At 31.1% G+C, this 11,648-nt stretch overlaps 1 protein-coding gene across 2 annotated transcripts in view; it reads right to left on the minus strand.

Annotated features, from left to right (window-relative positions):
• The window catches only part of LOC124360465 (serine/threonine-protein kinase 40-like), a 34,971-nt gene extending 23,323 nt beyond the window's left edge, over positions 1 to 11,648 (minus strand). The window contains exons 1-2 of one of the 2 annotated variants that reach the window (XM_046814119.1): positions 11,429 to 11,648; positions 3,017 to 3,223 (exon numbers count right to left, since the gene is read on the minus strand). In XM_046814119.1, coding sequence (XP_046670075.1) covers positions 3,017 to 3,206 — 190 coding nt within the window. In that variant the 5' untranslated portion in view covers positions 3,207 to 3,223; positions 11,429 to 11,648. Of the gene's footprint in view, positions 1 to 3,016; positions 3,224 to 4,533; positions 4,677 to 11,428 lie in introns of those variants that run through there. The other variant, XM_046814120.1, reaches the window with a different exon arrangement.

Raw genomic sequence — 11,648 nt, forward strand, 5'->3', positions numbered from 1 at the left:
CAACGTAGGAAAGGCAAAAGAAGAGACTCTATTCATGAGTTTAACATGAAAAAGAAGACAAGTTTAGTGAAAACTGCATCTGCATTTATCTCAATCTGGATGATGCTGTTTATAAACGGAGTTGTTTTCTCGAAATGATTGTGCAAATGGGTAAGGATTCAGACTGCAAGAAAAAGATTAGGTTAACAGTTAAACATTACTAGCTTAAAACCTAGTTCAGAAGGGGATTTTATGCCCAATACATTATATATAATAAATATATATATATATATATATATATATATATATATTATATAAGTGCCATTGTACATAAAGCCAAGCAGGAAGACATTGGTTGAAACTTCAAAAACACAGGGAAACATGACGAAATTGAAGTGGCCTTACCAACCAATCCAACAAAGTAAATTCATTACGTGTTACAATGTCACACAATAAAATACAGATTGTAATCTGTTTATTTTAAAATTTGTTTATTCTGTGATTTTCTCATTGCCATAATTTATGGTTATCCATAAGACCAATGTAAAAATTTTAGAGTTCTATTTTTTCTTAAATTTTTAAAAATGAATTGAATTCTTCATTGGACCAAAAGGAACCTATATAACTTAGGCAGGATGCACACTGAAGAAACCTGTTTCAGAAAATCGGTTTCATGAAACGAGAAACTTTAGTTGCTTGCAACAGATAGGTTAGATTAACGCAGGGCTGTGCACACTGCGTTTCATGAAACTGTAGTTTCATTGATTTCTTGAAACTGGTTTACACGCAATCCAAAAAACAGATTTCATAATGGCTTTAGTTTCATGTTTCAAGTGATTTTACTACCATGTATGACTTAAATAAAGTATTAAAAGTGCTTTCCACAGTATAAAAGTAATACTATAGTGTTCATACTTATTTTTTCGATTTTCGGTACCAATACTATTGATACTTATATTCATTAAAATTATGTAACGTTTTTAATGACACATCTCATGCCTTTGTACATACTTCAATACAACAACAATATGGCCTGCACCTAATCCCTGTTTTCATGTGTCAAATCCCATTGTGGCGGAATTGTTATCCCTGGAATCAAGAAATAAGTTTCAAGATAATTCCTGATATCCTTTGCTGTTTTCAAATTTTTGTCAACAATACGATGACATACATTTTCATCACTGCCCTTAAATTTTGGCAAAGAAGGTTTATATGCAACACCTTCTAATTTCCGGATGTAATTGTGCAAAACACACGCACTTGCAACTATAGGCTTGACCACTTTCTCAGAACAACCAATAGGGCCATCAAATATACGGAACTTTGACCTTAGCATTCCAAAAGCACACTCTACTGTCTTGCGACCTAAAGTCAACCGTAAATTGTAAATTCTTTGTTCATCTGTCAAAGCAGCTCTTGGGTAATTGCAGCTCACTGTAATTGTTAATTTTTCCTGAACACTCAAAGCTAACCTCCAGTTGGTGTCTTTCCTCGTTATTAAAGGACTAACTAATTCCACCAAACGATCAAAAAGTGGCTTCGACATTCTAAAAAAATCCTTACATTTGACAGGATCACTGCACAAGTGACGAGCTACAACGTAAGTACTGTGTTGACGATCCCTGATCAACGGGTGAACCCAATACTTTCTTCTTTTCTTTTTCTTTAGCCACCAACATAAAATAACCACATCATCATCATCATCCGAATCCATCATGAAACTGATGGAAACCCGTTTCTGCTGTGTGCATATTTAAATTAAATGGTTTTCTTGAAACCAATTTCATGAAAACGGTTTCCTGAAACCTTTTTTCAGGAAACCGGTTTCATGAAACGAGAAACTTTAGTTGCTTGCAACAGATAGGTTAGATTAACGCAGGGCTGTGCACAATGCGTTTCATGAAACTGTAGTTTCATTGATTTCTTGAAACTGGTTTACACGCAACCCAAAAAACAGATTTCATAATGGCTTTAGTTTCATGTTTCAAGTGATTTTACTACCATGTATGACTTAAATAAAGTATTAAAAGTGCTTTCCACAGTATAAAATTAATACTATAGTGTCGATACTTATTTTTTCGATTTTCGGTACCAATACCATTGATACTTATATTCATTAAAATTATGTAACGTTTTTAATGACACATCTCTAACCTAATATATCGAAAAGAATTTACTTCTTTAGTATGACAGAAATTTCTTTCCAAGGGAAGTTAGCAGAAGCTGTCGAAAACCATCCTTGCCTCTATGATTTCCACCTAAAGGAATACAGCAATAGCAGCTTTACAGGAATAAAGTAGAAGGTAGGTTCACCTGATCAACGGGTGAACCCAATACTTTTCTTTAGCTACCACCACAAAATAACCACATCATCATCATCCGAATCCATCATGAAACTGATGGAAACCCGTTTCTGCTGTGTGCATATTTGAATTAAATGGTTTTCTTGAAACCAATTTCATGAAAACTGTTTCCTGAAACAGGTTTCTTCAGTGTGCACCCTGCCTTAAGGATAACTCTTGTATAACCTTTCCAGAATTATCTTACGGATGGACAGATAGATGGAGAAACAATTACCTGATTTTAAGAAAATCCTGTCATGTCCGTAATAATATGCCTGAGAGAAAGATTAGTAATAATAGTAGAGACTCTGTGCAAATACAGATGCGAGTCACATACTGACATCTATTATTGTGGGCAAGACTACAAAGCCTCGGGCAATGAAAAGTGTAATAATAAGCAAGCTACCAGTGCACTACTTAAGCTTAAAATTAGGCTTGGTTCAATTTCTGCATATGTAGAAATGTACTGAAAACCTACAAGCAAAAGAAAAATAAATCGGTTTTGTCCAGCCTGATGGAAAATATTACAGTAGAAATCCCATAAGGAATAGTGCACTCCCAGGAAGTAATATGTTAAACAATCCCAAGAGAAAGAGCAATATTTGGGATGGTTGATATTTTGTTATTAAGAGTTCCACTAAACAGTACTAGACTGTGAGTGCTGACTAACCATTAGCATTTTACCCATAACAAACCTGAGAAGTTGCGTTGGTTACGGGAACTTGGTGGAACCACATCTGAATCTGATGGCACTTGCTGTGAAGAATCACTTGAACTTGTTGATGGTCCGTCAGTTTCTTGAGAGGGCTGATCATTTTCAGATGGATTCGCTTGAAACATTGCTACCCTTCGACGACACACCAATTTTCTTCCTGAGGGTTCCATTATCTTCCTACATTGATCTGAAACAATAATAGTTTAAAAATAACAGATTTGATCATAATTATTAAACACTTGTATACTTTTGTAAGTAAGAATGGCCCCTATTATAATGTATTTTACAACTCTGGAACTGATATGAATATGAAGGTAAAGAAGTATTGCAGAGTACATAGTCACTTTTGTTACAGCCTAGAGATTAGCCTAGAAGAAAATGTAATGACATCAATAGTATGCAGAGTTGCTCAAGGCTTCAGAAGTTATTATCAAAAAACCCCATCTTGCTACTTGGTGGTCTCAAGGACAATAAGGGAGATATATTATTATTAAACTGGAGGGAGTTCTAAAAGTTGTGAGGGGAACACAATTTCCAGACTGTATCACTTACGACAAGGATCAACCACTTAGCTGTAGAAGGAGACCTGCAGTCAGTGTTCATGGTTAACAGCTTCATATACTAAACAAAATTGCTAATGGCTCTTATTTTAGGCCTTGCACGTATATGAACCCTTCTGGTTAAAATTAATTATATTTCTGATGCCAAGGATGAGTTTGCCTTATTGTACTGATTAAGAAAATATGTCAAAAAGTGTATACTTTCGGCAGTTGTATCTTACTTCCAATTTAAGATATTTCTGGTGTAGAGTTGAGTTTGCTATATTGCCCCAATCAAGAAGATTTATACAAATGCAGGTTTAAGAAGCCTACTTCTATAAAAAAAACAACTAAGGTAGGTTTTATAAGATGAAAGCCTGTGTGAGTCACAGGACAACTTAAAATTAATTTTATTGCGTTTCCAATATTCTATTAGTATTTCCTTGGTGATCCAAATAGCTTAATAATCTGAATGTATCAAGCAAACAAATATTTGTATTAACCCCCACCTGTTCTTGTGGTCTAAAATAGTTTAAATTGTGTCAATTGTAGAGTTTAATAAAAAAGGATTTCAAAGGTATTTGATCCATCTCAACCAAGATATTATTTAGCCTCACTATAAATTAGGTACTCAAAACACTTCATTACAAAAACCATAGCAAAACTATTCTTTCTTTATTGGAGCAAAACAATCAGACTCATTTATTTTTCAGTTGGGATCAGACTTATAGAAGCATATATGGTTGTATGGAAAACAAATTTAAACTTAACTAGAGAAGGACAATTTAAAATGAAACAAGACGAATACAAAGCACAGTTCCTTGTAAGTTGGTACCAAAATATGACTATGGTGGAAAAGACTAAACCTGAAGTGGTCACCACTGCACCATGGTGTTATAACCTACCAAACAGTTTTGTTTTTAACTGTTTATTATTAAGTGAATTTTTATACCATTACCTTATCAGAAGTCCATCAAGGTGTGTACTCCTCTGACATGACTACCTGTGTAAGTGAACACCAGATCGGCTCTCCTGTTGCTCACTGATAACTAACTGTGAGTAAAAGTTTGGGGTTTCCCAACAGAATACAACAGGTATGGCTAATTGTTCCAAATCAAGTTTAGGCATGTTTGCTGAACACTTGATTAATATCTTACATGTCCTGATGTCTATAATAATCAGACTGTCAAAACAGGTATCATTTTATTCATTTGCTAAATATTAAATTCCACTGACTTTTAATTTCATAATATTCAAGAATACTTCAAATTAAATTAATTAATTATTGAAATGGTAAAAAATAGAAGAAAAGAAATATAGTTATTATTATAATAATTATTATATCTTAGAGAGTACATTAACTACTAATTTGAGAGAGAAAATGAGGGAGAATTTGTAATTTAAGTACAAATAATGACTTGGAACCATCCTTAACATTCTTTAATATATCAACAAAGTGGAAAATATATTACACTCATAAAATTATACTCTAAAATAAAAACTCCATGATGTACAGTATAATGTACAAAAATTTAAAGACAATCAGAGATGGGAAATTAGATAAATAAATCCATAAATAATAAACTGGATGTAACCATAAAAATAAGAATTTCACAAGAAAAGTAAAAAATTACAACAAGATAAATTGATTTACTAACTTGAGAACATAAAAACTTCGTAAATATGGAAATTAGCCCTTGATAAACTGATATTAGAGAATATTAAACTAATTCAGGAAAAACTAGATAAATATATATTCTACTTGACTGTACTTTTAGGTAATCCTGATTATTTAATAAAACCAAATATGCTTCAAAGTTTAAAGCTAATAATAAACTCGATCTCTAAGTACGATAATTATTGCTCAAATAAAAATCAGTGGTTAGCATACAATATTATTAAGCATCAATATCCAGACATCAACTATGATATGAAAAAAATTAATAATATATATGTAAATGCTAGTACATCATGCTATTAAATGCTTTTCTGGTATGGAATTTATATGGAAAGGAATTATCTTTCATACCATTAAATGATGCTGCCTGCACACAAAGACATTGTACACAATAATACAATAGGCTAATATAAATAACAATAATAAAAGGTATATTTTCATTTAATGTTTAACAATTTTTAACTTAAGTTATACATATTTGGCACTGATTTGCAAAAATCTTGATTTATGCAAAAAACATGTTTTATAGAAACTTAAAAAGTTGTAGTTAGGGAACCTATAGGGCGAGTAAACATTAGATAAGAAAGGTATGACAGAAAATAAAAATTACAGCTGTTGGCTGTCAGGTAGGCCAGTTAGTCCTTGTGTAGGCTGGTCGGCCCTCAGGTAGGTCCGACAATCAAGTAGTTAGGTTAGATGAGTTTACATTGATATATTTTTTATTGGCAGCTCTTTCATGTTGGTCACGATGATATCCCTCCTCTTCCTATCTTGTTTGGCCCCCCCATTCTAAACAAGATTTCCCCCTAGTTTGTAGATGTTAAGTAGGTTTTAGGTTAAATTCAGTTTGATTATTCATTTATCAGTACTTTTTATACTTTATTCACAAAACTCTTCATAATAAAGGCAGTTCACACAGTTCAGGAACAATGAAATGGTGGATTGTCCCTAAACTCTATATTTCCTGTTTACTTGAGATAGCCTACTCTCAATTTAAAACATCCAATCAACAGGGTAATTATTAATTTTGTAAAATTGAATAAACTTTACAGTTGCCATTTATTTGGCTGCAGTACAAGTAGCCACAAACACAATAAAATATTCAAATTTATGATTATCTAAACCAAAACATCAAACGTTATAAGTGTTTCAAATTACAATATAGGTCAGATGTTTTATTTCCATAAAATTGATAATTTAATGATCAACAAAAATCTGTATAGTAACATTTAATTACTTTTTACTATTTTAAAGGATAAATATGTCTGTAATACAAATGATGCATATTCATCGCAATTGTACTTGAGGGGGGAAGTACAATAAGGGGACACAGTACAATCATCGGTACTTCATATTGCAAATAACAGAACTATCAATCAATAAAAAAAATAACAAAACATTACCCTAGTAAAAGTTGCTTAGTTTTCTAGATATTGTCACTGTATTGGAAACCATAAAAACAGCTACTTTATATGTACATTTCGTGCACTCCTGCTAAATGAACTTAGAATGTAATTATTATGTTATCTTTAAATTAAGTCATAATGTCAAGAAGTCCGGCTCAACTAAAACTCATTGAACTAAAAGTAATTTCAATTTTAAGGTATTGAGATAATCAATCTTCTGTTTCAATGATTTGTGATTTCAAGGAAAATTTGTCACTACACTGACACAGTTATTTAAAAACATGTTCATGATGTGGGGATTTCAAAATGGTATAATAATACTATTTGCCAAATTAGAAATAATAGTTTTTTACATTCTAAAATCAACACTTACAAAATTGTATATGTTTTGTACACACAAGGTGTTCATAAAAGGGTCTCAAAATCTTCTATGGATGATAGCATTCCTCATTTCAAACAAAAAATGTCCTATAAACATAGGTCGAAATTTGATATATAGCTTTATAACCTAAAGTCTAATTACACAAAAAATTTCAATTTGTAGAAGCTTTACTTTAAAAATAACAGCTACCTAAAAATAAATATATTAAAAATGCCATAAAATAAAAAAAGTCTCAATAATTACATTTTAGTTAGAAATTTAAATTAAAAATCCAACAAAAAAAGTTTATACAATCGGGTTGATAAATAAGGGAGATAAAGCACTTTTAAAAACCAATATTCTAAACAATATTCACCATGATCCTTATGTGACAGCACCGTTTGTGAGCCACAACAATCAGCTGTGATAATTTTAGCTGCTATGATAAGCTGATTATAAAATTATTGAACTGTGGTTATAATATCCTTACTGACTGCAGGATCTAGGTTTCTTTAGATTAAAACAAAAGAAAAAAAATTAATAACCTAAAAAAATAACTTTATTTACATACGACATCTAATGAATTTACATGTGTTTATATTATAACAGAGTACAAAATAATTTTGAATTAAAAGACCAAAATCTGCAGCCAGGTTTGTAAACAGTTTTAGTCAAATATTTAACAATCAGTGTTTTACACAAGAAAATAAAAATTTTTATTATCTACCAAATAACAACTTTATTTAAATAAGTTTGCTAATAAATCCTTTTTTTAACTAAAAATAGTACAAAATCAAATTTGGACAAGTGGGGCTAAATCTTGTTTGCTGTTTCTTTTTGGTATGTGTGTTTTTGTAATTTAATATTAATGGTTGAAACAGTCTTTCCTTGTCTAGGTTCTTAGACATTTTAATAAAATCTAAATGCAACCATAATGTAGCAAAACAAGCACTATACCACCACACAGCATGTCAACTATACGAGTGTTTGTTTAAGGCAGACAGAATGCTCATCCATTTTTATTTTAAATCAGTATCAAAATGAATGAGAAAAAAGCCGTTTGTGTCAGTGCATTGCATTTTTCAAGTTGTCTGTATGATGTGGTGATGTTTTTTTAACTGCATAACTTCAGCCCAGAATTTTACCTTTTATTTTTATTACTATATTCCTTATAACTGGCATCATACAGAGCTGCACGTTACTCCACTCCCACAACAAACTTCTGTGTATCATAAATAATATGTTGTGAATAAACAACAAGACAAAACAACTATAACCTTTGGTCTGTTATGTTTTGGCCCATGGTCCAATCCTAAAGCGCACATGAAAGTTACACACCAACTTTCTGCTAGAATTTGGCTTTTATAATCAAATATGTGGTCTTTCAACTCGCCGAATTTTATACATCTTTTGGCTTAATTCCACCTCTCCGCTTGTTAACGTGTCTGTCGGCGTGGAGATTTTTGTTCGAATCGTATGTAGGCTGTACACTGCAAGGTAATGTAGGTCCTGATAGTCAAGCCTAATTCAGTCCTAATTGGACAAGACTCATAAAAGTTTTAAATATCAACAGTACATATTTTTTAACAAGTTACCATTAGCAGTAAGGCAATTACCTTGTAATAAATACAAAAGTGTGATATGTAGTTGGTTAAGAAGAAAATGCTTTTATACCACTGAAGAATATTTTAATGATCTAAGAATTTGAATGTTGTTGTAATTTTTAATATACAATTCATTGTTGTAATAATATGACTTAGCTGCATTAACTTGACGAAGCTTATTGTAATTTGTGTTACTTAATAGCCAATAAAGAATCTGAATCTGAATCTGAAGCTTGCTTGCCGTTGACTTGCGTTCGTGGTTTTTCAGTCCATATAGTATTGGCCTTATAACTGAGCACATGAGTGAGAAAAACAGTTTCTCCAAACAAAGTTTTTATTAAACACTGTCAACATTTGGCTTAAACGTTAAAAACTCCCACTCAGTAAAAAATTAATTCAAAGTTAAATCATGGTATTGAGTAATGGCCACTAGAGATAGGAAAATCTGTTATTTGTCAATATGGTCAATAACCTATTACAAAATAACGCATCGAGGCATTATGTTTCTACTTCCTGTTCCAGCTTCTCTGATGTCAGACAATGTGAGACGTAATCTGAGGTCAGGAAAGTACTAATTGGAAATGTCCCTGGCCATCAGTGCAAGCTTCAGTGGCACCACACCGCACTTCTTGCGAGAAAAGAAAAACAACCCTAGAGATAGTACCCAAATTCAAGTTTATATCATATGAGCGCCTTTAAAGGTTCTTTAACTTTGGTACTACTAGTACAATCAAATATTCAAATTTATTATTATCTAAATCAAAATATCGAACATTATAGGTGTTTCAAATTACAATATAGGTCAGATGTGTTATTTCTAAAAATTTGATAGTATAATGATGAACATAAAAATCTATCTAGGCTATGTGTATTTATTAAATGTATCAAACTAAGCAGTGTAACATTTAATTACTTTTTACTATTTTAAAAGATAAATGTGTCTGTCAGTTTGTAATACAAATGATGCATGTTCATCACGATAGTATTTGAGGTACTGTTATATATACAGTATTTATAGTACTGTTATAATAACTACTAGTATATATTTATGATAACCTAATCTAAACCTATTTATTGTGTAATAAAATTTCATAGCCTATTTCCATTACTTTCCTCATTGGTTGCATAAATTCGCATCAGTTGTTAATGGTTACCAAGTAACCTAATACCAGAAAGTTGTTATGAGACCGTCAAATAATTTAGCCCAGGTTTTATTGAAATAACAGTCTCCCGGTAATAGGTTACCACTGATTAACCTGTTACAGAGATTAATACTGGCTTTCTATAATGGCTATAAGTATAATGACGATGTACATGTTTTATTTGTGTCATATAAGGTGTCAGACAAATTTATCCTTAAAAAAGTAAAAAAACATGTAAATGTTATACTGTTTAGTTTGTTAAATTTTATAAACACACATATATTTTTATTTTCATCATAAAATTATTAATTTTTAAGACATAAAAAGAGCCAAACTAGACCGATATTGTAATTTGAAATACGTACAACGTAATTTGCTTCAAGTAATTATATGGAGTAATTATTTCAAGTAATAGTTAACTCATGAATAACGATGATTTGATAAAAATACCTAAACTATCAAATACAAAAACATTCTAATTATAATTATTTACAATAATTATTTCCAGATTTGAAATAACTACAAAGTATTTTGGTATGGCATTTTTGTTTTCGGTAGTTTAGATGATCATAGCCATAATTATGGTGATGGACACTTATTATACTGCATCCGATTTTTGAAATTGTTACTTGTAGGAACAGTCTTATTAGGTTTCCTGCTCTGGCCAAAGGTGCTACCCTACACAGGATAACAGGAGGCATTAGCGTCAACCAATTTCCCTTGGGTACGGTCCAATAAGCGGACCCGGTTTTTTATATCGAAGAATATAATCATCGATACCTAATATTCGCATATCGAATCATAGACTATCAATCGATATAAAAAGTAATAACAATCATATGTTTAAATTAAAATGTGAATTTAATGATAACAAATAATAAATGAACATAACCATAAACTCATAACTTTAACTAAATGAAACAGAACGAAAACGTTTTTACTAAAGTTGTGTCCACCATTACCTTCTTTTTTTGCATCTGAAGACGACCATGTTAGCTCCTCTGACAGTTACATTTGTTACCTTTCCACAAATATCACATAATGGATTCTTAGGTACTAACCCAACATCCTGAAGCCATAAAAAACATATTTTATCGTCTTTTAAAGCAATTTCGTGAAGCTTCCTAAGATTGACGGCCATTTTAATACACAATGTTACGTGAAATTTAAAATATTACCTTAATTGTATTATTTGAAAGTGTTTACAGCTGTTCATATAGATTATTTAAGTTGTTAAAAATAATTCATCAGTATCGATTGATTATATCGATGGTTATGATTAAGTAATATCGTTTGCCAATTTCGATATAAAAAACCGGGTCCGCTTATTGGACCGTACCCTTTCCCTTTACTAGTTCATTTTCCAAGAAGTTCTAATTTTTATGATTGTCCACACTTTGTTTTATATTGCTTTCATATTTATTTTATAAGCATTTTCCAATTCAAAAGTCAACACAAAATGTAAAATTAATAAAGTAAGTTAGCCTAATTATTTATAATGTAAATGAATAAATTTAATTTAATGAATTTTAAAGTTAATAATCCTGAAGTATTCGTTATCCTGACAATTAGGAATTTTAGTTGTAAATGTAATTTAAAAAATTGTAATGAAACCTAATTGCTAGTTTACATAAAGTAAAAACTGAACAAATAAATACTTACTAATTTGCTATGAATGAATAACTTCCATTAATACTGTCGTTATAAACTTACGAGATATTCAGAATCAACTAAACCAATAATTGTTATTTATGCAAATATTATGTGAAGTAGAAAAATAGGATAGCATTTTAAACATGTTTATGAAAGAGATTGGGCAGACGAAGACAGAGACACATCAAACACCTGTCTTGTTGTCATCGGTGTCGACATTTTTTAAGAG

The sequence above is a fragment of the Homalodisca vitripennis genome, chromosome 4, assembly GCF_021130785.1.
Source record: "Homalodisca vitripennis isolate AUS2020 chromosome 4, UT_GWSS_2.1, whole genome shotgun sequence".
Lineage (NCBI taxonomy): Eukaryota > Metazoa > Arthropoda > Insecta > Hemiptera > Cicadellidae > Homalodisca > Homalodisca vitripennis.